Source organism: Apodemus sylvaticus, chromosome 14 (genome assembly GCF_947179515.1).
Source record: "Apodemus sylvaticus chromosome 14, mApoSyl1.1, whole genome shotgun sequence".
In the NCBI taxonomy this organism is placed as follows: Eukaryota; Metazoa; Chordata; class Mammalia; order Rodentia; family Muridae; genus Apodemus; species Apodemus sylvaticus.
This window is the reverse complement of record NC_067485.1, coordinates 17678211-17704579: the sequence shown is the minus strand read 5'-3', so window position 1 is coordinate 17704579 and position 26369 is coordinate 17678211. Positions and strand designations below refer to the sequence as shown.

The window sequence follows — 26369 nt, the reverse complement described above, 5'->3', positions numbered from 1 at the left end:
TGTAAGGAAGGGCATCTAGAAAGTTCTAAAGAGCTCCAAGAGTCGGGGGGGGGGTGCCTTTCTGGCTCCCATTCCTCGCTGCTGACTGGGATGAAAGCTAGATGGTTGGAACACAAGCAGCTGTGGGGGCAGGAGGTGGAGCTATCTATGGAGTCTAGCCAAGCAGGAAGAGAGGAAAGTGAGTTCTGAGGATGTGGTATTCCCACCCCAAGCCTGTCCTGAACCTCAGCATGGTTTTTATGCCGAGGAAGAAATGTCTGTCTTATTGAGAACTGATGCTTCGTTCTTGCCACACTCACAGTCACACCGGGCCCTGAATGGCACAGTGTATGCAGTGCCTGGCCCGGGGCCTGGCTCCTCTAATGTGCCAGCTGAGCATATGACCAAGTCACACAACTATGACCAGAACTGGAAAGGGTTGTATCTCTGGGAATCCTGCAAGCCTAGGAAACAAAGAGACAAGGAAACATAAAATCCTACACAGCCCCCCTGCACCCCACCCCCGGCACTGCAGCTCAGGCCCCGTGGGGTCACGAGCCATCAACCTTCAAAGGCCACACTGCCCACACAATGGCGGTCCCAGCTGGCACTGGGCATCCCCTAACAAGAAGCCATGTGTCAGCCACACGCCTCCCTGACCACACGGTCTGCCCATTGCATTCGTTTTTTTCCTCTGGGTGATATGTGCACTAGCTCTCTTTTCCCGGCCATCTGCTGTTTGGGTGGCAGGCAAGCCCTCTGGGTGCCAACAGAATGGCAGCCAGTGACAGGAACAGCTCCACAGGAAAATGGGCTGTGTGGGAGGCCCAAATGTTGGACGGCAGCCTACAGCGTGGACAGGGTGCCAGGTGTGGGAACTGGTATCCTCAGCATCCCAGCCCAGGGTCTGACTGAGCCTTAGTCCAGGGCTGTCAGAGTGAGTGCTTTGTAAGAGACATTTGAAAGGTGGGGTGGGAACAGGGAGCACAGAAGTCACAGATGTCACCGCAGCCTAGCACCAGCAAACTTCTAAGCATGCGTGCAGGTTCTGGAGGGTTCCTTTCCCAGTCAATCTGAGCTTCACTCTGTCTTAACACTGAGCAGGTGCCAGTGGGGAGGGGTAACCCCCAACTGTCACCTCTGCACTCGCTGGGTAGTAAGTATGTACTGTCCGCCCATGTGCATGACAGTCAGGGCACTGGTACAGGGCACATGTCCATTAGCAGATGACGAGGTAAGCAACTTGTCTATTCACGTGACCGGATGCTATTCAACCCGGAAAAGGAACGAAGTCCAGATGTCCACTCTGACTTGGTCGGCTGTGTGGACACAGTGGGGGTTGGGGAGAAGTCAGTTCCAGGAGAGCTGCACAATGTGTGGCTTTACTGAAATGAGGTCTCTAGAGTGGTCAGAACCAGGGAAACAGAAAGTAAGCAGATTGGGGCTGTGGCCAGCTTTTGGTTTATGGGAAAACGAAAGGGTCTAGAGATCAGTAGCATCACTGAGCACTGAGCATAAGTCCTCTGGAATTCAGAGGAGCCCCGTGTCCCGCAGCGCCTCAGCGCCCTCTGCTGGTCAAGCTTGGCGAAGCGCTCAGCGGGAAGGAACTGCGGGACCTTGGCGCCTCCAGCAGGCTCTTGGGCCTGGCCAGCCTTTGCCAACAGGGGATAGAGGCCTCTGGAAAGTGCAACCCTGAAATGTGGTTAACTGGACTTCATGAAATTCAAGGCTTGGGTTATCAAAAGCCACCATTAAGAAAATGAGAGAAGGGCTGGAGAGATGGCTTAGTGGTTAAGAGCACTGACTGCTCTTCCTGAGGTCCTGAGTTCAATTCCAGTTCAACCACATGGTGGCTCACAATCATCTGTAATGGAATCTGATGCCCTCTTCTGGTGTGTCTGAAGACAGCAACAGTGTACTCATATATTAAATGAGTAATACAAGCTGGGGAATGGTGGTGCACGCCTTTAATCCCAGCACTTGAGAGGCAGAGGCAGGTGGATTTCTGAGTTCAAGGCCAGCCTGGTCTACAGAGTGAGTTCCAGGACAGCCAGGGCTACATAGAGAAACCCTGTCGCGACAAAAAAAAAAAAAAAAAGAAGAAGAAGAAGCAGAGGAAGAAGAAGAAGAAGAAGAAGAAGAAGAAGAAGAAGAAGAAGAAGAAGAAGAAGAAGAAGAAGAAGCTTGAAAGAAAGGAAAGAAGGAAGGAAGGAAGGAAGAGAAAAGAAAAAGAAAATGAGAGACGGCAGGCAAGCAGGATGCCGGTCTCAGCCTCTTGGGAAAGGAGGGGTGGGATGCTGGGGTACAGAACTGGGAAAAGGATTTCTAAACCGTGCATCAGAAAAAGATGTGTCAATAATGTAAAGACTTGAAAAACCAAGTTTTTAAACTTAGGCACCACAAAGAGATGTGAATGACAGGCCTGTGACAAACACCCGTAAGCCCAGCTACGCCATCGAAGGCAGGAGTGTCATGGGTTCAAGAGCAACCTGGACAACTTGATGAGACGTGCCTGAGCACAAGGGTGGGAAGGTGGGCTGTGGTGTAGTGCAGTGGCAGGGCCCTTGCCTAGTACGACTGACCCTCCGTTCAGTGCCTGGTACCAAAACAAGGAAAGGGACGGGGGAGGGGGAAGAGGAGAAGGATGAAAGAAGAAGTAGTGGGGGCTGAGAGGTGGCTCACGGTAAAAGCACTGGCTGCTCTTCCAGAAGACCCAGGCGCACTCCCTCGCAGCAGCACGACCGCTTACAACCATCTCTAACTCTAGTTCCAGGACATCCAACACCTTCTCTTGGGGTCTAAAGGCACCAGGAATGCACATGCTGCAAAGGCTGACATACAGACAAAACAACCACCTACAGCAGTAAGCCCACGCTCTGCCCCAAGCTTCCCCTGGGGATGAGGGCACAGGCAGAGCGGGGCTGCACAGTCTCCCGTCTGTATCTGACCCTTCCCCTCAGAGCTGCTGGCTGCCAGACATAGGTCTTCCTCCCAGCTGTTTCGTTGAGTCCTTCACAGGATGCTGCGATGGCCGCTGTTCTATCATCACCTGCAGCCACAGGGCACTAGCAAGTGCCTGCGCTCCAGGCTGCCAAGGGAACACAGATTCCCTCGGGATTGGCTGGAGTCTCAAAGAGGCGGGAACACAGATTCCCTCGGGATTGGCTGGAGTCTCACAGAGGCTGCAGTCAGTGGGGTCAGGCTGAGGTTCTGCCTTCCGGGAGAATCTTACTCAGGATAAGTTAGTGCAGCTGTTGGCCTCACGTGGGCCTCCTCCGGGCTTCCTGAGTCACCTCTGCTGGGTCGTGTTGGCCACACAAGCCAGCCCCAAGTTACTCCAAGGGAAGATCCCACTGGGTGTGAGTACAGGAGAAAGAACCACCAACCACCAAATCAATAATCGGCTTTTAGAAATTAATTCTTGGGGCTGGAGAGATGGCTCAGTGGTGGTTTTTTGTTTGTTTGTTTGTTTGTTTTGTTTTTTTCAAAGATTTACTTATTTATTTTATACATGAATACACCACCGTTGCTCTCTTCAGACACACCAGAGGAGGGCACCAGACCCCCTCACAGATGGTTGTGAGTCACCATGTGTGCTGGGAACTGAACTCAGGACATCTGGAAGAGTGCTCAGCTGAAGAGAGAGACAGTGTACTTATATACATAAAATAAGTAAATAAATAAATAGATTTTTTAAAAAAGGAAATTAATATGTTCACAGAGTTAGCTACCAAAAGAAGTTAGCTACATCATTTTTAGAAGACATGATGGAAATAGACACTACAATAACAATCAGGTTGGATAAGCCACGGAGTGACCATCAAATAGAATAAAATAGAGTTGTCTATGGTTGTATGCAAGGTCTGAGAGGCAAAAGCCAGCGGATTGGCAGTCAGCTTCAGCTACACAGTGAGAGCCTGTCTCAAAAAATAAATGTTTGACTTGGAAAGATGCAGCCATAATACACGGTTCAGGGAGAAAGTGGCAGCTACAGAAAGATTCTTGCGTTGCAACGGATCCTTGTCAGAAGGCGCAGGAAGCAGATGAGAAGATGTGTTTCCGGGTTTGCTGGCAGATGAGCAGATGTCGCACCCAGCCCCTTGCCCCATGGGAAAGGGCTCGCTCAGCTCACCTGTCTTTCTGTATCAGCTGAAAGCTGGCAGCAGTAACTGTGGCTGGTTCCCCGCTGTCACTACACACACACACACACACACACACACACACATGCTCCTCATGTGCTTCTGGGAGCTTTTGTTACCCACTGCGGGAGGAACATGTCTGGGATGCTGTGGCCCCAGGAGCGGGAGGAACTACCTGAAGAGCAGCAGCCAAGCGGACAAACAGGCCTGGGGCACCAAGATCAAGTCCCATGGGTGCCAAGGGACAGGAGCAGACGTAAACACTGCAGAGGACGGGCGGCTCCCTGGCCCAGTGGCACACAGTTGCCGACAAATGAGGACATTTATTATTTCTGGGTAGGAGTATTTTTCCTTCTCATTCACTTTGGTTTTCTAAGTTTTCTAGCAGAGAACATGCTTTTATAATAAGAAAAAAAATTAAGTATGCATATATTTAAATCAAGCTCTGGGAACGTTTATAAAAGACACAGTGGGGGTGGGGAGCAGGGGAGAGACAGTTCGGTGGATGAAGCACTTGACTCGAAAGTGTCAGGATCTGTGTTTGGATTCCCCCAGAACCCACATCTATGATTCCAGTGCTCCCATGGCATGATGGGAGGCAGAGATGAGAATCCCAGGAAGGTCAAGGATCCACTAGCCAGACGTATGCAGCCGTAAACTTGTCTGCCACAGACCTCATGGCAAGCAAGTCAGAAGGTGAGGACCATCGAACCCTCACTTATGCCCTGTGGTGTACACACGCCCCAAACATAGATGCATGTACTATACACATACTACACACAGAAAGGAAACTATGACTTGGCCAGGTTTGGTGGCATGATGCTGAGGCAGGAGGATGGTGAATTTGAGGTAAACCTAGGCTGTGATGCCATCTCAAAACAGATAGATAGATAGATAGATAGATAGATAGTTGATAGATAGGTAGATGATACCTGGATAATGGGATGGATGGATAGATAGATAGTTGATAGATAGGTAGATGATACGTGGATGATGGGATGGATGGATAGATAGATAACAGGTGATGGATGGATAGATAGATAGAAAGATAGATAGATTGATTGATAGATTGATAAACTGATAGACAGATGATATATTGAAAACAATCCCTTGTCCTGTCCACTCCCAGTCTCATACAGACATTCTGTAAACCCACAATAATCACAGGGGCTTAGATAGCCTGTCTTTTCTCTGGAGTCTTTTGTAAACATGCATCTATGTTGGTGCCTGGCCTCAATGATCAGTGACTGTCCCAATATCCCACCAAGTGAATATAATATATAATTCAGTGTGCTTAAGTCACTCCCACTCTTGGAAACCTATTATTCCTTGGTTGTTATGCTTACAGCCACCTTGAGGGCAGAAGTTAGACTCTACAAAAGCCCGTGAAGACCCAACCCTGGGAGACGCCTTATCACAAACCTTTGTTCATGTTGAAGAAAAAGAGACTCTCTACCAGCCAAACCTTTAAGTTTCCAACCTCTGTTTCTAACAACTCAGTGACTTATTAATCTCTCCAGGACACTGTGTCAGTGTTGGTTTTAAACACACAGATACTATAAAATTCATAACAGATGGATTGCGTTTTGGCCATGGCTGGGATGTGTTCCTGGGTTGCATGTGTTAGGATCTGATTGTCATTGTGTGGTACTCATTAAAAGCACAAAGGAGCCTGGGGACATAGGTCAGGAAGTTAAATGCTTACCTTACAAGGACCAGAATCGGAGTTTGATCCCCAAACCCAAGTAAAGGAAGGAAGAAAGGAAGGAAGGAAGGAAGGAAGGAAGGAAGGAAGGAAGGAAGGAAGGAAGGAAGGAAGGAAGAAACCAGGGATACTGGTATGGATTTACAATCCTATCACCATGGAGACAGAGTCAGGTGGATCCCTGAGCTCAGTAGCCAGCCAGCTTAACTTACTTAGAAAGGCCCAGGCAAATGAGAGATCTGTCTCAAAATGATGATGATGATGATGATGATGATGACGACAACATAGACAGTTCCTGAGAAATAACACATGATTTTGACATCTAGCCACTATAACATGCACATACATACATACATATATATGAATATGCACACACAAAAGGTGGAAACTCAGTCCAACCACAGTGGCTAGAGGTATGACTTTTGGGAAATGACAATCATTCTGGAAGTTCCTCAGGGTGGACTTCCCCTCTCCCATCCCTGACTCATCTTGGTAGCTTTCTAAGAAGAGGAACCAAGGACAGAATACACACACACACACACACACACAATCTGATTCTTGCCTCTACTGATGTGTTGCCCCAGCCGCCTCAGAACCCTGAACCCCCTTTCCTCCCTACTTTCCAAGTCTGTAGCATCAAAGGGAACATCATTCTTTTCTTTTTGGTTGGTTTAGTTCTTGTTTTTGAGACAGGGTTTCTCTGTGTGGCCCTGACTGTCCTGGAATTCGCTCTGTACACTAGCCTGGCCTCTCACTCAGAGATCCACCTGCCTCTGCCTCTACCTCCTGAAAGCTGGGATTAAAACCATGAACCACTGCCCTACTAACAATATCATTCTTTTTGGATGTACTCAGAGGGACAGAAGATGGAGAAGAAATAACGCAGACCAAGTTGGACATCTACGGAAGGTGGCACCATCAGGGACTCTGAAATCACACCCTGACTGTGAGACACCAGCTCCAGCTTAGTGAGAGGAGAGGTGAGGTAGGGCAGTCCCCAGACCCCACCCAACGTCTTAGAGGTGTGACCTGGGTCCTCATCTCTCTCCCCTCCCCTTTTCTCATTTCTTTTCTCTCCAAACTCCTGTTTCTATACCTTCCACCATCTCAGTCTAAGGTGACAGGGAGTCTCCTCCTCGGAACCAGGAATCTCACGACTGACCCCAGACAACTTGTTCAGCTTGAAGACGGAGCTGGAAATCTGCCCCGGTGCAGGGCAGGCGAGCCCAGCCCTGCTGGTGCTCTGTGAAAGGCTATTTCTGTCCTCCCTGTGTTCACATGGAGACATGCCATCCGTGCCTATAAATGCCCCTTTGTGCTGGGAGGTTCTTATCCACTCAGGAGATGCCCAGCAACAGGCCCGCTGGGCTAGGCTCCCTGCCAGCCGACGCCATCTGAGCCAAGGACAGGAAACGTGGCCTTTGGGGAGCCGCCCAGAGGCAGCTCCACAGAACATAGGCAACACCCACAGACCGGATGGGCAGTATTTTGTATCAGGCCTGCTCTGCCCCCTCCTGAGCTGCAGGGCTATCTATATACCTGACTTTCTCTGGAAACTCTTCCTGAGACCCCAGAGCCTCCTCCATATCCACTTCTTCAGACTTTGTCAGCTCCCTAGTCTTCTGTGAACCCAGGGGTGAGGAAAAGAAATGAAACAGAAAGCCCTGAGCTGTGACCTTTCTAGTGAGCAGGTTCATTGTGACACGAAGGTCATAGGACAAAGGGCACACTAAAGGCCAAGCTCCCTGCTCCTCACCTGGCAGTCATGTTTCAGTCCGTGTGGTGACAGTGCAAGCATTGCCTGTTAACGAGGCTAAATGTCCCATCATCCCAAGATGGTCACGCTTATCCAGGCTACACCAGCCTGGATTCAAGGGTGTCAGCCAGCCTGTGAAGCTTGGGGTAATCTCCTTAGACCTCCTCCTTTGCAGATCTTAGGCAGTAAAGAATCAAGGACAGCACTTTCACACCTATTCACCTCAAACAGTCCACACCCAAGAGTCTTGATGGTCCACCATAGAGGACACCTGCCCTTCCCCCATTCTGTCCCTTAACCAAATCTACAGCCTGAGCCTTCCTCCTCCTCCTTGGGGCTGCTGAGGCTGTGCAGTGGCTCAGAGTGACTTTTCCAAACATGACTGAGAATAACGGCTGGGCAGGGCCCGGCGTGCTGTCCCCACTACCGGCAGTGGTAGGGGTCTTCTACTCCTGAAGTGTGTTTGAGTTTGAAAGCCATAGACCAAATCAGAGGCCAGTTAAGAAAGACATGCTTCTAGGCAAAGGGTGGCTGGCATTCCCATGGTAGATAAAACACACAGCTGGCCCCTATCTTGTCCTTGCCACAGCAGAGAGACAGAGGATGGCAGTAGGGATCCACAGCCTTGGACCAAAGCCCTATCTTACTGGGGGCTCTGTGGGAGCCTAAAACTGGACATCCTCAGGGCTGAGGAGCATACCAGTTCATAGAGGAGGCAGAAAGAATGGTGGTGTGGGTCCAAGCAACTGGATATGGTAGGCAGGTAGCCCAGAATAGACTGAAGCCACTGGGCTGAACCTCAGTCTTCAAGTCTCAGGTCTCCCCTTCTTTCTGTGGGGAGAGGGGTTGAAGCAGGGTTTCTCTGTGTAGCCCTGGCTATCCTGGAACTCTCTCTGTAGACCAGGCTGGACTCAAACTCACAGATCTACCTGCCTCTGCCTCCTGAGTGCTGGGATTAAGGGCATGCACCACCACCTGTTTAGTCCCCCCTCCCCCTTCTATAGGCACAGCTACCTAAGCAAAGGCCATAGCCTGGATCTGATACAGGCCAGGCCTGGGTCTCTCACCTGTAGCATACTTACTGCTCTCAGTGGCAAGTGCTACTTCCTTGAACTATTTAAGAGAAAAGCCATCAATGTGAACAATATGGGCACTCCACAGCTGCAGTCAGGCGAGAACATGTTGCAGCAATTTCTTACCCCATAAGCCCATATAAAGACCATATAACTCAGTTATTATCTTTACAAGCTTTATGCATAGATTGGGCAGCTCTATCATGATCCTAATCAATTCCCCAGCAATGACGCCCCTTGCTACTTGTGGTTTCTCCAGGCCATGCGGTTCTGCTCCATCCTCCTTCCCCCTCCTCTTTCTCTGTCCTTCTTCCCCCACTCTCTAAATCCTCCAGCCCCATCTTTCCCTTCCACTGCCCAGTCACAGGCTCTAGCCTTCACTGGAGCAGTCATAATGGGGAGAAGGCTCACATGAAATCACCTCTCCTCTTTGGGGCAGCCTGTCTTGAGGAAGCAAAATTAACATCATAACACAAACAGCATCAGGACGACCCACAACAAGAACAAGCCCCCTCATTCTCCTGCATCATCTGTGGAGGGGCCTCAATGATTTAGGGTTGAGAGGAATGGGTGCGTTGAGTCTTTGAGGAGCTGGGATTGGAGGAACACAGTATGCAGAGGCCAAGCCAGGTATCCCTAGGCTTCTCTGGGAATCTTCTTGGGAACAGCTGGCTAAGAGTCCCCTATCAGTGTCTGACAGTTCCTGTGGGTCCCCAATGATTGGGTTAGCACTGAGCACTCGCTTAGAGCCCATTTACTAAGGATGCACCGCCTCCTCATGGCTCCCCAGCTCCCAGACACGCTGGGCCCAGTGGCTAAAAGCCCAGCTCAACCTGCACCATCAGAAGAAAAGCAGGAGGTGCAAGGAGAGATGACCTGCCTGCAGATGTTTCTTTGCCAAGCCACAGGCCACCTACCCCCACCACCCCCCGCCCGCCAGCCTGCCGCCCTCACTCCCACACTCTCTGACCAGTGGCTTGGTGGACCTCAGTGCGGTCCATGTGGGGGCCAAGAATAAGGAGTCCAGGCAGCCTCTGTCATTAGTGGTTTGCTGATCACTGCCTGGGCCAAGGGACACCTGGCATCGTGCCTAGGGGATGAATAGAGGATGTAGCCAGGCCATGCCCCAGACAGACACCAGACAGTGGATGGCACCTGAGCTCTAAGGTGACCTTCCCTTCCAGACTGACAGTGGTCAGATGCTGGTCAGGATGGGGTGGCATACAGCATCCGCGCACACACAAACACAGTGTTTTCAGGCCCATACCCAGGTGCAGGGAGGTCCCCAAGGAACAGGTGCATGGCCATCAGGTGACAGCCATCTATTGGAGACTGGGCAGGAGTACAATGGGCCCACAGGTTGAAAGGTCTCAAAGGGACAAAAGGAAAAGCAGAGCAGAGATGACAGGGCTTATTCAGAGGCATGGGAGGGATTTCCCAGCAAGCCTTCAAAGAGTTTGACTGTCCTCTTTTTTTTTTTTTTTTTTTTTTTAAGGCACGATCTCACATATCCCAGACAGACCTTTATAATCCTCCTGTCTGAACCTTCCGTGTCCTGGGATTACAGGCGTATACCAGTGTTCTGGTTTTATCTGATGCTAGGGTCAAACCTAGGGCCTCGTGCTTGCTAAGAAAGTACTCTATCATGCCCAGCCAGTGTTAAGACTTTAAAACTAGAGTTGAGTTAGACCGATGAGTGTCAGAAGAAGACTAAATTAAGCAGTTTCAAAACAAGATAATTTGTTTTTCGTACAGTGAGGCAGTCGGCAGATGGGAGCGGGGAGGCCGGGCAGAGCCTAGGCTTCAGCTGTTAGGAACACAGGCCGCTTCTGCCTTTGGCTCTGCTGTGCAAGGCTTGCCTGCTCAAGGTCCCCTTAAGTCTAAAATGTCTTTACATTTATTTACATTCATTTCTAGTTGGCAGGAAGGGAGAATTAATGGATAAAGCTAAACTCAGGAGTGTGGGGCTGAGGGCCAGGTACCACAGCTCCCTTCCTGCCTCTGTGCTCAGAGCATGGGTAGGAACAGTGTCACTAGGGCATGACACGGTCACTCTTGACCTCATTCTCTCTCTCTCTGTCTCTCTCTGTCTCTCTCTGTCTGTCTGTCTCTCTCTCTCTCTCTCTCTCTCTCTCTTTCTCTCTCTCTCTGTGAGATGGAATAGCACTCTCTGCTTGTGAAGACCTGGTCTGTCCCATAGGCTGTCTAACCACTGTGCCCCTCATTCATAAAGCCACAACCCTGTGCTGTGTGGGAGCTCAGATTCCAGGATTATACCCAGGTTCCTGGGGTACATGGGTAAGAGGGAAGGCTCCAACTTTCCTAGAGAGGCCTCTGTGGCATGGTTCAGGGACATGTGAGGCCTGTGTGTGGGATCCCCATCTCCTCCAAAGCTAGCAAGGTTGGACCCCAGTCTCAGGGCCACCAAGGATAACAGGCACCCTATTTCTACACTGAAGTAGCATCTGTGGGCTTGTTCACTGTGACAATGCCTGTGCCTTTCCTCTGTCCTACTAAGGCCACAGGCGCTAGCAACCTTTGTTCTGAGACAAGATTTCTTCCTGACTTGGGGCTCACCATGCAGGCTAAGCTAGTGGGATACTCAGGGAGCCCCAGGAATCTGTTTGTCTCCATAGCTCTGGTGTTGGGATTACAAGTGCACACCACTGTACCCAGCTTTTAAAATGAGGATACTGGGGACTAAAGTCAGGTCCTGGTGTTGTCAAAGAGAACATTTCACTGACTGAATCATCGCCCCAGCCCAGAGCAGCTAGGAGGGCAGGGCTGCTGACTGGAGTTAGTACCATTGGGAGGGGCTGGAAACAAAACCTTCAAGGCCCACACACACCGTTCTCAGAGCATTCCTGCTGTACCTACCAACTAGGATACAACCCCAAAGCCCACAGCTCAGAGTGGGGAGGGTGTCTGACATGTGCGCAGCACAGATCATCCTGTTTCTATCAGCATGAGTCCCCCAGTGCTGGGGAAATAGCCTGAGATACTGGCCTTGAGCTAATTGGCAGACTCAGCGCCCTCATGCAAACAGATGCAGACATGTTTGTGTGTGGGCCTTGCGTACACACAGGGCTCAGCCACACTTCTCTGGACCCTTTCCTGTTCTGATTCTCTCCTGAGGACACTTCCAAAGGTCACCCTCCTATGGACCGTCTGCTCAGAGCCAGCATCTAGGGGAGGACTACCAGATGTCTTACTCTTTCAGGATTTTAGCAGACCTTGAAACCAGATGGGCAGCAGGGATACAGTGGACACTGTCCCTTTAAGACTGGTCCTGGCAGCAGAGAGAAGTCTGGTAAACATTCCTGAGCCCAGAGGGAAGAGGGGCATAGGTAAGAAAGGATGACACAGCAGACTGGGAACCCCCTGCAGACTCCCTTAGAAGGGCAGCCAGCCAGCAAAGCTCAACGTGCCTCGGCCTTTCCTCTCTCCCACTGACAGATGAGGAAACAAGGCTGGAGGAGAAGAAGCCCTGCCCAAGGCCAGGGGTGGAACACTGAGTAATTGTAGCAACACAGCATGACAGTTCAAATGCACCATCACAGTCCTCCTGTGTCCCTCTGAAATAGCACTAAGGACCCTCAGCTGGAGTTGCTCAGAGGCTCTAAGGGCTGAACAGGTTCTGATGGTATCTCAGAGGCCTGCCAGAACACCACACACACACACACACACACACACTCACACACACACTGCCCCCCCCACCTTCTGGAGTACCCACTTGGATGGAGTTGCCCACAAGAGTAGGAAGGGGCACTGACTCGGGATGGCTGCTCACAGCTGGCATGCATATTACAGATTTGGATTGCCAGCAGGGCTGGCAATGTAGTCCAATGGCAGAGCATTTGCCTAACTAACACACACAAGGCTGCAGGTTTGATCCCTGGCATGAGCATGAGCATGTACACACATGCTCACATGCACACTTTGTGTGTGTGTGTGTGTGTGTGTGAGAGAGAGAGAGAGAGAGCACTACAGATTCCAGCACCAGTGGATAGTCAGTGAGGCATCATTGATCTCAGTGGGGAACCGTGACTGCCACTGTGACAGGCCACATGCCACACCTTGCCTGAGGGAACACCTCAGGCAATTCTAAGGCTGTGACAATCTCTCTGGGCCTTGTATCCTCGGTTAGAAAGTAGGTATGAATTGTCACTCCGGAACTCCTTTGGTGAAGTATTGGTCCCCAGCTGGCGCATCTAAGTACTGAGAGGTGTCTGGATTCCCTGGGCTTTGATTTAATCAGTGGATTCGCAGTCTGAGGGCGGTACTTAGAAGAATGGACATGATATGAGGCCTCTTTAGAGGAGCTGGGTTGCTGGAGTGTGCCTCTCAAAGGTAAACTGTAACTTTAATTTTTTTCAAATCCTATTTTTAATGATGGTTCTGAAACACTTTAACCTTCCTTGTAGCCCACCACCAACCAGGTAGTGGAAAAGAAAGGATACTGGGTAGGGAGGGAAGTGGACCTGTTTAGAAAGATTCTTTAGAGCAACTCCCATCTGTGTTGTCTGGAAATCGGCAGTTCAGTTCCCAGGTTAGCAAGCAGGGGCAGCTCAGTCTACTTGCAAACACCTCACAGATGCACCAGCAGTCCATTTCGGTAGAGTCAGGTTAGCAACAGCAGTGACACAGCCTAGCAGAGACAGCCAGGCCTCAGCCTTGGCTCGAGTCAGCAGGAGGGACCAACAGGAACACCAGGAGAAGTTCTCAGCTGTGCCTCTCTCAGGGAAGGGACGATCAGTGAAGACTCAAGACCCACAAGCATTACACAGCTAGCTGTACCAGCAAGCCAAGGTCTGTCTCCATCGCTCCATGGAGTCCTATTTTCACCCTCCAAACATCACGTGTCCTCCATGTGCCTTGCCTCAGCACATATATCCAATCAGCCAGCCCAAGTCCTTGGAAGTGACAAGAAACTGCAGTATACTACCAGACGATTTTGGTGTACTTCTCTCTATGGCATTCAGATGAATTCAGCTCAACTACTCAATGTAAGGAGGACCAATATACGCCTGTTATTAGCAATGGATCTTTTAATCACATGTTCTTTCAAGTGCTTGCTTTAGCAGAACATCCTCTCTCCTGTGTCCACTTCAGCAAAACGTTCCTTCACATGTTTGGCCCAGCCAACTGACTTTCCAAAGAACCCTTAAATTTCTGCTTCAGTAGACCTTCCCCCAGACCCTTCATTTGTGTGTTTGTCTGCTTCCTGGTCACTCTGAGGTGAACAGCTTTCCTCTGCAGTGCCCTTCTGCCATACTGTTTTAGCCTCACCTCAGACTTCCTCCTGTGACAGAGCCAGACAAAGCCAGCTGGCCACACCCTCAAACTTGCTTAGGTATCATAGGCGAGCCTTGTCATGGCTGCCCTTGCATGCCCTGGTGCTCCCAAACGCCTGCTCCAGTGTGGGGTCCAGCCCAACAGGGACTTGGCAGGCTGACCTGTGGGCTGTGGAATTCATACACTCTACTTAGTGTAAGGTTCCCTGCGTCCCAGGGTAGGCACTGGCACCCCTAATCCCCAGGACACCCAAATGGACAAAGTATTGAGGAGTGGACAGATGGGAGAGCCAGAAAGGGCCAAGTTAGAATCTAACCCCCTTGCTGCCCTCAGTCTCTGTCCCTAGCTTCCTGTCACCCCGGGTGACACAGAGGTACGGAGCATCAGGCCCTGAAGCTGGGTCTGTGGAAAACCCCATCTTCTCACAAACACCTTTGACCGATTGGCTCTTTCTGTGCCATCTGTCTCACTTCTGAAACCAACCTGCAGAATTGGGCATCCCATGCCCACGTGTGGAGCAAGCACTGGTTTCCAGTGCTACATAGTGAGACCTGTGTCAGAAAACAGCAAAAAACCAAACAAAACAAGTCGATTGTCAAATAATTGCTATTTATTAAATAATAAAAAAAATCACACCAATGCATGTGTAAAAGAAGTTGTCGGATCCCTTGGAGCCGGAGTGTTTGTGACCCATCCAGTGTGGTGCTGGGAATCAAACTCGGGTCCTCTGCAAGAACAACAGGGTTCTTGCTTGCTGAGGCGTCTCTCGAGCGCTCCTCAACCCTTAGCCCTGCTCTTAGGAAGTGTGGCACCAGGCTTCACAAAGTGCTGGCCTCCAGACCTCTTATGTGTGTCTGATTGCTCCACAGAGCAGGCTTCTGCTGTCTGATTCCAGCCTGTCGTGCCTGCAACAGCACCTGGTATACAGACAGCCTTGGGTACCATTTCTTTCTTCTTTTTAGATCATTTTTTTTGTTATTTTATTTTATGTAGATGGGAGCTTTGCCTGCATGTATGTCTGGTACCCACAGAAGCCAGAAGAGAATGTAAGATCCCTTGGGACTGGAATTAAAGACGGTCGTGAGCTGCTACGAGGGAACAGCCAGTGCTCTTAGTTACTAAGACAATCTCTTCAACCCAGGTATCTTTTTTTTGTTGTTTTTTTTATTTTGTTTTTGTTTTTGTTTTGAGACAGGGTTTCTCTGTGTAGCCCTGGCTGTCCTGGAACTTGCTCTGTAGAACAGACTGGCCTTGAACTCAGACATACACCTTCCTGTCTCTGCCTCCAAGTGCTTGGATTAAAGCCGTGTGCCACCACCGCCTGGCTTCAAACTCCAGTCTTATGCTAAGACAAGCTGGCAAGAAGTTGCATAGAAAGATGAGCCACTCAGTCACAGAATGGTATTATAATTATAAGGTAGGCTTATAATCTCTCTAAGAGTCCCATAGTCGGCTTACGCCTTCTGAGACTCTAGGAGACACCAGGAGAGAATGCTCACATGTGACGTGGCACTCCTGAGCCCAGGCAAAGCATGGGGCCTGAGAGGGAAGTCAGGGTCGGGAAGAAGCTGGCCTACACTCCTGTATCTGGTGTGTCTCCTTGGACGACAACATCCCATCACCTCCCCACTCCACCTAGCTTCCTGGGCCAGGAGAACTCTCAAGACATGGAACTGGGACACAAAGGTCCATTGGGCTAAGGAAAGCAGTAGCCAACCAAACGCCTAATATCCCTGGATCCTGGGCTATGATGTCAGCTCCTTCTGGACACTAAAGCTGCCACATTAGCAATCCCTTCTGCTTCTCTCAGTCTCTGGTCTGTAAAGGAGGCCCTCCCTCATATGTATCTCCATTCTCCAGGCAAAACGGCTGAGGGTCCTAGAGTAGAAAGCCTGGATTAACCGTTGACACCCTTTTCCTGAGTTTCCATTTCCTTTTCCCTGAAGGGACAGACTTACAGCCTCAGGGCGCATCCTCCCCAAGGGAAAAACCTCACCATGGGGCAGCATGGGCTCGCCCTTGGCCTCACTTTAAAAAAGATCAAGTGTTCATGTTCAAAGTTTAGAGGGCCTCCCCCCACCCCCCGCTTGACCAACGACTTTGAGACAGGGTTCCTGGGGGCCCCGATGTCATCGCAAGGACAGGCGCTGGGCTGCTTTTCCTAGCCATCGTGAAGTAGCCTGAGAATTGGGGAAATCAAGAAGGAGTTATGTTATCCGGGCCAGACGCAATTCTAGCAGCTGGCTTCTAGGCCGGGACCCGCCCCGGGTGGAGGCGGAGTCCGGGGGCGGCCGTGCGGGGGGGTGGGGGGTGGGGGCGTGCCGGGGCGTGCCGGGGGCGGGGCGTGCCGGAGCGGGGCGGAGCGGGGCGGGCGTACAGCCCTAGCCCGTGGCGGAGGCGCGGGCGCGCTCAGGCCGTGTGCTAGGCGGCCCGGGCGGCCGCACCATGGAGTCGGGCACTGAGGAGTATGAGCTCAACGGCGACCTGCGCCCGGGCTCCCCCGGTTCCCCCGACGCCTTGGTAAGATCTCAGCACCCCCTGCGCAGGCTGCTGTGTGACCTTGGCCGGCGCCGCCCTCTCTGGGCCCTGCTCGGCAGTGGGCACCTGTGGGCGTCGGGCCGGGTACGCGCGCGGCGTCCGCACTGCGGGGTGGTGGTGGTGGTGGCCGCTGCTTCCGGGCAAAGTCGTGCTTGACCTGTCCCGAGCACAAATGGTGGTCCCACGGGTCTGGGGCCAGCACAGCAGGTAGGCAGAGGCGCCGGGCGGTCTAGCTTGCTGCCGTCGCCCCGCTGTGCAGAGCCCGCGTCTGGCTGGCACCACTCCTCGGGTGGAGAAGGTTGGCATCCTGCTCTCCGGGACTCTCCTGCCTCCCACACCACCCTCCAACTTCCAGCGCCTCCGGGCTGTCTCCTCCTGCGTGCCTTGAGGTGGGCGGGAGAGAAGTCACCGCCTCCTGGTTGGAGGCCAGCACCAGGCAGACAGCTACGTCACCACCCGGTGACCACACGGTCGCCTGCTGCAGTGATAGGGGGAAACCCGAGGCTGTGTCCCTGCTGTGGTCACCTGCCTATGAAAAACAGAACGCCACGTTCGTTCTCAGTCTTCAGGGTGCCAATTCTAGGATTGTAAAGCCCTGCCTCGAGTTTGCTCGGCCTGGCCTGGGCCACAGTCGTGGTCGGATGCCTATTTTGAGGGACCATCCTTCCTGACCTCTCACCTCATAGTCTACCTCCAGGGCAGGGCCTGAGCATGCCAGGGCCCAGCCTTCACTTGTACCACCCCGCATGGCCCTCTGTCCCTCTGTGACATGTTGACTTTGGACATTCTTTCTATTTCCGACCCCCCAGGGATGGGGGTGGGGAAATTGCACCAGGCTGGGATTTTCCACAAGTCCCTGCGGTGCAAAATAAACCAGAACAAGAAACTTTCTACCCAGGTTCATATAGTGGGAACAGGGTTGTTCGGGAAGGAGGAGCAAGAGGTGGGAGCACAAATGTCTGTCCGGGGATGAGACGAGAAAACAGGACAGAGCCCTGGGGCTCGTTCAGGTTTGCCAGCTGAGACCTGGGCTCTGCCAAAATGTGTGAACCCTCTGGAAGCAGTGGGCAAGGGACCCCCTGACTGAGTTCCTTTTGGGGAGCCCACCATCTGCCTGGGCCTTTTGTGTGTGGGTCTAAAATAAAGAATCAGTGATCTCTCTGCCTTTAAGGACAAGGGATGCAAATCAGGAACAGGTGGACCAGTGGTCTGGAAGCTGATTTGAGGGGGAACTGGCTGTCTCTGACCAGTGGCCTTGCCCTTGAGTGTTATGTCTGTTCAGCTCTGCAGACAGCTGGATGGGCCGTGCCCCCCCCCCCCCATTGAGTTCTGAGCACAGACACAGGCGAGATCGGGTTCATTTACTCAGGGGTCACTGTCTTGCCTCTGGGAACAAGAAGGAGAGACATATCCTCCTACCATTCAACTGGGAGAATGAAATCAACTACATTAGCTTCTCAGGGGTGTGTAGGGCTTTCTCCCTGCCTGTCTGCCTCCCTGCCTGCCTCCCTGCCTCCCTGCCTCCCTGCCTCCCTGCCTCCCTGCCTCCCTGCCTCCCTGCCTCCCTGCCTTCCTGCCTCCCTGCCTGTCTGCCTGCCTGCCTGCCTGCCTGCCTGCTGCCTGCCTGCCTGCCTGCCGTGGTGGTTAGTAGGGAGCATAAGTGTCCGGGAAGGCTCCCTGTGTGGTGGAGTTGTTTGCAGTGGCTTACAGAAGGGACAGATCTGACCCTCTAGTGTGACTGGAAGAGCACCTAGGTAGAGGAACATTGCAATGGAGACCAGAGGCTGAGTACCGAGACCATACAGAGTTGGGTGGGAGGTTTTGTCTAGAGTCACTGGGGACAGGATGCTTCTCTGAGGTGCAGCTAACCTTGAAGACCTGATGCCCAGTCCCCCTGCCCAACCTCAGGATCCTACCTCCAACTCTCTGAGGCATGTTGTGTCAGCATTCCGTGCCTCAGCTTATCATCTATGAAGTGACACAGTACGTGCTTCTGTTCAGGAAAAACTATATATGGCTGACATAAAGGAAATGCTTGAGGCAGAATGCAGTACATGGCGGCGTTAGCTCCAGAGACACTCTCCACTGTCTCATGGTGATATCCATAGAAGTTTGGGAAGAACAACACTATCCCTGGAATGAGAACCCAAGGGAACCTCAGTTTCCCCTCTGGAAAAAGGGGTGCCACTACCTCCCAGGTAGTTGAGGCCCAGCAGAGCCACCCTGGTTGGTGGGGAAGTCCTGCCCACGCCCCTCCAAATGCTAGGTTCCCCAGAGGCAATTACCTAAAGTCCCTGTTAGTATTCACAGCCTGATCCAGTTTTTGAGAGTTAGCTCACTTTTACCTGGCAGCTGAGACACAGTTAAACACCAGTTTAATGTAGAAATGGCACACTCACACCATGACGCTGGGGGCAGCTTCCTGTTAGACTGAGATGGACCTGGGCCATAACCCTGTGGCGCCTGCCCTGCTTTCTTGCCCCTCACTGAATGCAGGTTGAGGTAGCTCTGGCCATAATCTCAGGTCTCCAGGTCATGGTATTATGTCCTGTACACTGGCCTTCCCTCTGCCTGGTCTCGGTGACCAGGAGAAGCTACCTATTTTTCTCCTTTCTGCTTGCCTGGCCAATCCTGGGACAGTCAGGATCTTAGCCAAGTTCTAAAGGCCATCCTAGTGGGCCTCCGGGTCACTCCTGGTCAGCTCTGACCCACAGGAAGCAAGTCTGCCCAGCCCGTGGCCCAGCTGCTGTGGGGACCCCGCCTCCTGTGCTTCCTGCTGTCTCACTGGGGTTTCCTGCCCAGTGGAATATGTGTGAATTCGGGAGAAACTTCAGTCTTGCTTCTTGGGCTCCCAGGGCATGGGCAAGCAACGCAGACTGGGGCACAGAAGGCTGGCACAGGTGCTTCCTACTGGATCTAGCTTAGGGGTGTGCATGCAGCTGCTGCACCCACACCATAGTAACTCCTACGGCCTAATGACTGGTATTTGACAGGGCCTCTGAGCAGTCCAGCTCGGGTCATCCAGAATTTATCTAGACTTGGACCTCTGGGTCACCTAGGACAACATTTTGGGTAATGGAAGACCTGTGCCTGGCTTGGCCTTTCTTTTCCTTGTCTCATTATTCATGTGCCGGTATTGCTCAGTGACTGAAGTTAAGTCACTGGGGAGAGCGGGACATTGAGAGTAAAGGAACATTCTGGCCCTGCCACTTGATGTAGGGTGTCCCCACAGGTCAGAGCCGCCGAGCCCCACCTTCTAAAGTCCCCTGCATTTTCCTGTCTTTTCTTTTTAACTGATACACAGTCACCTTGATGGCTGTTGGTGTGATGAGATTGGGGATGTCTTCGTGAAGGATGGCACCCTGCTCTGTGGGTCAAGCTGATGGGCACAGATCCCCGTTGTGCCATGACTAAGCCAGATCTTAAGTACCCACTGCCCTCCCACCTCAGCCAGGGACAACCAGGTGGCCCTAGGCCTCATGACGAGGCCCTCATCAGCACAGCCCCCTGAATGGGCTGACTAACCCACAATGGTCCTTCCTGGGTTTTAGAAGAAATAGCCAGTTCCCAGCCGCTGCTGAGGTTTCGGGGAACTCCAGTGTGCCCTGGTACATATTAACCAGTGTGTTCTCTTCCTGATCTGCCCAGGTCACTGGCACAGGCAGTTTCCTAGCATGATCAGGCAGCTAGTTAGACCAACAGGGCTCCCTGATCTGTGATTGGGTGGCCCGGACACCCTGGATCCATCCAACTGTGCATCCCAGGAGAGGCCTGTGTGGCAGTCACCAGCATGGCGTAGGATCAGACCCTGGAGGCATCCTGCAAAGCCCCCTGAGCCCATCTACTGATCTCTAGTAGTAATGTGTCCTTTTATTCAGTTTTAGACAAATTTCCCAGATGGCAGTCCCAGATTCAAAGGAGGGGAGATAGGCAGCAAACGTGGGGACACAGAGCCAGGCTGTGAGGAGGTGGAGTTTAACACCATGTAATAGCCTGCTTTACCTTTGGGCTTGTCCCTCAGCCTGAGGCCCTTATGACCGTCTTACAGGGTAAAAGGTAAGCAGGTGGCTGATGGGTTGTAGCCTCTGTTGGACCCAAGGGCTCTGAGCCACCTCTGGGTATTAATTCTATAAGCTCTGTGACTTAGCAAGACACTGAGGCTAAGTAAGACTAGCTGTCCTGACCTAGAGACAGAGCCCCCTGAGAGCCCAGTCCCTTCCGACTCTCGGATTCCAGGGCTCGGAGCCCAAAGCGTAAGTTCACAATGTAGCCTGGCCCCTGCTTGCTGTGTGGCTTTGGGTGGAGCTTACAGTATAGAGAGCCTCAGTTTGCTCCCTAAGTGAGTGAGGCCAGCAGGGGCCCAGGCGGCTGTGACTAAGAGTGGAGAGAGCCGTGTGTGAGGGTAGGGGCATGAGGGAGTCCATTCATGTTGCTGTTCCTTGTGACCATGCGGTCAGGAAGCCTTTACGTGGTTCAGAATGAAAGAACTTCTCCCTGCTGCCCAGCAGCCGGCAAGACCAGCCTGGGGTCTCATTTCATCCACTGCAGACCTCTGCGCCACCAACTCACTGCCAAAAGCTCCGCCTTCTGTGTTTATTTATGTGTGCATACATATGTAGGCCTGTTTATCTGTATGTGCTTATGTGTTATATATATGTGTTGTGTGACACATGGGCATGCATACACAGTACTTTGAGCACAGATGCATACTCATGTGCATCCACACACGTGTAAACTTCTACAACACATACAACTGCATATACACATGAAATTATATACAAATGCACATGCGCACGCGTGCACACACACACACACACACACAGAACGTGCTCCTAAGTAAGAATTTTGACCCAAGTGCTATTCAAGGTGCAGCTTACGTTGAAAGCTGGCGGTTTGCGTGTCATAGCTCAGGCTCTGGTAGCAGAGCCCACCTGTGCCTCCCATCACCCACACCACCTTCCTTCTCTAACACATGACTTCAGGAGAAATTTCAGGTTAACGATACACAGTCTGTCAGTTTAGTGGCACCTGCCTTAGGCTTCCTGACCTGCAGAAAATAGTCACGTGAGTGCAGTGAACGCCTGCCCCACAGCCCGACGGCACTGTCTCCAGTCCCTGCATCTTTCATGAGTCTAGAAACAGGATCTTTCCGGGTGGCCCCAGGTGGCTGGCTGCCAACAGCAGGCCCTGACCACCTCTTTCAGCTCCGTGCCCACTCCCTGGAGGCTACAGTGCAGGGCTCAATGCTCAGGGCAGCAGTGGACAAAGGGCTAAGCCTAGGTTTGGTGAGACTTTCCTAGGTAGCTGAGAAGGGGCCCCGACCAGGGCAGCTTGAGAGAGCCGACTGTCTCCGTGCAAAGAGGACGCCAGCCAATTAAGGTGCCTTAGAATGAGGCAGGCCAGCCAGAGAGGTGACCTCTCATGACAGGAGAGGGCCGGGTCCTACCAGGGGAATCCAGGGCGGAATCCTGGAAGCAGAGGCCGCCAGGGAGCCCCTCGGAGTTTGGGGGTATCTGGAAGGGGACGCCCCTGTGGGTAGAGATAGATCTATAGGGCCCCTCGTGACTGGACATGTAAGAGAGGGGGAAGGTGACCTGGGAATGGCCTCTAGGGAGAGGCAGCTGCTGCATCTAGCTCTAAGAGAGAGGATGGCACCAAGGGGTGCCTACCCTTAAGGAAGCCCTTAAGGATTACTATGAGAAATCAGGAGACACACATCCTGTTCTACTGCATGCAGAATGGCGGTGCATCTATTGAGCACCTGCTCTGTGCCGCATAGTCATGAGTAGCTGTAGCTCAGCAAGGTGACCAAACCATCCTGTAGGGAGAAGCTGAAGCTGAGGGTGATGTCTGTGTGGGGTCACACTGTGTGTGGGGTCACACTGTGTGTAGAATAAGGCTGAGGCTGGGAGGGGGACCAAGGCAGGATTGGCCAGGCTCTTGGGCTCAGCCCAGGAAGAGTTAGCAAGCCAGAGCCAGATGCAGGAACCTGTCTACTCCCACCTCATTTCTCTTCCTGGTACCTTCAGGAGTCTAGACCCTGGGGGAGGGGAAGCCAAGGGTTTGTAGGCAAAGAGGAATACCGGCTGCACAGGATAGTGAGAGTCACGGGCATTCCCCGCCGGAGACAGTGTGTGTGTGGAGGTTGGTGTTCTGCTTCCTTCTCCACAGAACTGTACTCCAGGAAATTTCCTTGGAGTAATGATCACTTGCCAGGGTTGGGGCAACAGAAGCCCTACCTCCAGGGGCCTTACAGGAACCCTGTCCTGACCTCTTCCTGTAGCTCGCCCCAGAGCCCCAAGTTGACCCTGTTCTGCTCCCCACAGCCAGCCCGCTGGGGTGTGAGGAACCGGCCCATCAACGTAAACCATTATGCCAACAAGAAGAGCGCGGCCGAGAGCATGCTGGACATCGCGCTGCTCATGGCCAACGCGTCGCAGCTGAAGGCCGTGGTGGAGCAGGGCAATGACTTCGCCTTCTTCGTGCCCCTTGTGGTCCTCATCTCCATCTCCCTCGTGCTGCAGATCGGAGTGGGTGTGCTGCTCATCTTCCTGGGTAGGACCACGGCTGCTTGCACAGCGCCGGGATGGGGAGGGAGGAGACGTGTGAGGTGGGTGGAGCCGTGGGTCTACCTCAGGCACTTGGCCCTCAGGTAGCCAGGCTTATGATCCAAGCTGCCGCTCCCCACATCTGACCCTGCTCTTTGAAAGCAGAGTGAGGTTAGGGTCCTCAGGGTCTGGACGGTGGGGTAGTGCAGGGGCAGAGGGAATCAGGTACCTACTTCCTTGGGTCCCTGTGGCTCCCTGCCATAAGATAGCTTCTGCCAGCCAGCCCTCCCTGCCCAGAGCAGCTCAGGCCTGACCCTGCTGCCTATGTCCAGTAACAAAGAGCAGCCACGTTATACAGGAGGCAAAGAAGAGACCCTTACCTAGAAAGCAAGAAGAAGACCTTGGGTCAAGAGGTGGGGCTGCAGGGAGATGGGATGTCTTGGGGACTGAGGAGGGGACTCTGGAATAGAGAACGAAGAGTCAGGGCTTCTGGATATAAGATGACTCTGGACCCAGAAGATGACCTTGGACCTGGACCAACTAACTCTTCTTTCTGGTTCTGAGTGAAAATCCAACATGCGGAGTATAACCACTGATTCGCAACCATCATCACCTCAGTAGATGGCCCACAGGTGACCATAGGCCTGATGGACAGCTGATAGGAAAGTGGGCTGGGGTTGCCAGGGCAACCTTGGTGCCTGCCCAGAGCAGAAGATGTCATCAGGGATGGCAAGGGCCACATTTACTTTCTGGCAGTGTGACCTTAGACTAATGAGGGATGTTCTGGGACCTCACGGTCACTACCTGTGCAATGGGTACAGAGCTGAGGTAGATTGCCGGGGTGGTCTGTAAAGTAAGCCTCAGGAGGAGTTCAGTACTTTTGCCTTTGAAACAAAACCTGGCCTGGCTTGGCAGCCAGAGTGACATCTCAGCACTGGACCTGCCCGGGCTTCTTTTCCCCACGGGGAAAGTGGCAGATATAAAAGGGAGGGGCGTCCATGCCTTTAGCATTTTTCCAGTGAGGAATAAGACCCTAGTGATGGCCAAGAGCCCTGTCCTCGTCTCTCAGTGCTCCCTAGACACTTCCCCCCCCTCCCAGGCTTCCCTGAGCAGCCTCTGTCCCTCTCACCCACAGTCAAGTATGACCTCAACAACCCGGCCAAGCACGCCAAGTTAGACTTCCTGAACAACCTGGCCACGGGACTGGTTTTCATCATCGTGGTGGTCAACATCTTCATTACGGCCTTCGGGGTCCAGAAGCCTGTAATGGATGTGGCGCCCCGGCAGTAGGACACCAAGGTGAGTTGGCATGGGACACTGAGACCCGTTGCTGCCACCGCCGTGGGATGCTTATAGGTGTGGTGGGTTCTGGGCTGGCTGTCCCTCACATATGGCATGACAAGGCCACTACTAATCATCTGAATGCAGTCCTTGATGTCCCTCAGAGGACACACTCAGGTGTGTAGGTCATCTGGCCAGGACGAGGGTACTAGGGCCTATGGGAACATAGCCCCTGTCCCACTGGCCTGTCTTCTTCATGGATGTCTCCAGAGCTATCTCCAGAGGCTTCAAGTTGCTGCTGTCTGCATGGTCTGCTGCTGCTGACAGCTGGAGAAATGGGGTTTGCTAGGCAGTGGCCATGGTCACTACTCACTGGCTCTTGTCACCATTGTGAACATGTCCTTTAAGTCCTGACAGACACCCAGGAACACTGTATCAGCGTGGGAAGGGCTGTAGCACCTGGTCCGTGGTGAACAGATCCTGACACCCAAGGCTGGGTAGCCATGATGCCCACCATCTGTTCACGAGCATGAACTCAGCACCCTCTAGCCTGGGCTTTGTTAGCTGGCCTAGCAGCACTCATGCCTGCCTCTCTTTTTCATCTTTCCAGAGACCTTAAAGGTACCTGACCTGCAGCCCAGCTGTCCAGACCCCAGCAACTGCTGTACCCCCAAAGCATCCCTCTCCTGTGTGCAGAGCGCAAGGTGGCCACCGCTAGACCATGGTTGGGGATGGACTTCCGTCCAACTGTGACTGCTGTGTCAGCGGCTACCGGAGGCATGTGGGAGTGGATACAGGACCAAGGAGGTCAAAACCGGACAGCTCCACAGAAACCCATGCCCAGAGAATGGTCACTGCCCACCCAAGGACATGCAGCAAATCCATGATTGGACTCGATGAGGGGCTAGCACTGGCCTCTGCCTCAGGACATTCCAGAAGGACCAGGATATGCCCCTCCCTTTGCTGATACACCAGTGACCCTATTTCTCATGGAGTCTGCCCAGGTCACCCTGGAGACTGCTGCCTTTGTTGTTTCTTGACCCAGGGACCTTGGACAGCTATCAGTACCTGCTGGCTCCAGCCTCAGTGCCTGGGCTTGGCAGCCATCAGGAGGCAGCCATGCCCATGGGGGCTGCAAGTCACGCTGGTCCTTCTACCAGTAGTGACCTGGGAGGAGCCCCAGCCCCCAACTCAGGGGTTCAGGCCCCACTTTTCTAATCAGGAATGACAATAAAGCTTATGTTCTGCCCTGCTGGGTTCCACGTGCCACCCTCTGCTCTTGGGACACCATCCTCCACTCCCAGACAGTCCCCCCCTGCAGGTGCATCAGCGCGTTCAACCACACTTGGTTGAACTCTCAGCTTTCCTTCTGTTTAGGGGTGGGTTTTGAGACAGATGGTGGGATCTGAGGCTTGACAGCCTTTTTCCAGTAAATGCACAAGGAGATTTCAGGAGGGGCTGACGAGAGGGCTCAGTGGGAAAATATTTACTGCACAAGCAAGAGTTTGAATCCCTAGCATCCATGTAGTGCAGTGGCATGTGCTGGGGTCGAAGGGGAGGTGGCAGGGGAGCAGCCGGTGAGCCCTGGCTTCAGTAAGTCTGGCCTCAAAAACTAAGGTGGAGCGTGATAGAAGTTAACGCTTGATTTTTGTCCTCTGGCCTCTACAGATACACAAAGCCATGAATATAATGCACACACATTGTGAGAATAGTTCATAGAACTCCCTCACACAGTGAACATCTTAGCAGGCATGTGGTATGCTGACTGGGAGCCTGCTCTGCTGATCGCCTCAGGATATAGGAGGAATACCCGTGCCTGGGCCCCAACTGCTACATGATGAGAAATTGGAGTCTGCTATTCTCTTGGGGACAAAGACACTGTAACTCTCTGTACTTAAAACTGCCCAGTGTTTGCATGCCAAGTGCTAGAAACAGCCTTTGCTGGCTTTCCCAGAACTGCATATCAGCCTGATGCACCAATGACAGTGTATACTGCAGACCTCAGTCCTAAGCCCAGGGGCTGTGTTATTGTAGTAGAATATGACAAAATCCTAC

General features: G+C 52.5%; 1 protein-coding gene across 1 annotated transcript; it reads left to right on the top strand.

Moving 5' to 3' along the window:
* Positions 1 to 16305: 16305 nt before the first annotated feature.
* Ninj1 (ninjurin 1) lies at positions 16306 to 25570 on the top strand. The gene is made up of 4 exons (XM_052156872.1): positions 16306 to 16467; positions 22812 to 23040; positions 24169 to 24332; positions 24925 to 25570. The coding sequence occupies exons 1-3, from the start codon at positions 16393 to 16395 to the stop codon at positions 24321 to 24323; spliced, it is 459 nt and encodes a 152-aa protein (XP_052012832.1). The 5' UTR covers positions 16306 to 16392; the 3' UTR covers positions 24324 to 24332; positions 24925 to 25570.
* Positions 25571 to 26369: the final 799 nt, after the last annotated feature.

Coding starts and splice junctions, on each gene's coding strand:
- Ninj1 (XM_052156872.1), top strand. CDS start 16,393: ATGGAGTCGGGCACTGAGGAGTATGAGCTCAACGGCGACCTGCGCCCG. Junction 16,468..22,811: donor CCGGTTCCCCCGACGCCTTG/GTAAGATCTCAG, acceptor TGCTCCCCACAG/CCAGCCCGCTGGGGTGTGAG. Junction 23,041..24,168: donor TGTGCTGCTCATCTTCCTGG/GTAGGACCACGG, acceptor TCTCACCCACAG/TCAAGTATGACCTCAACAAC.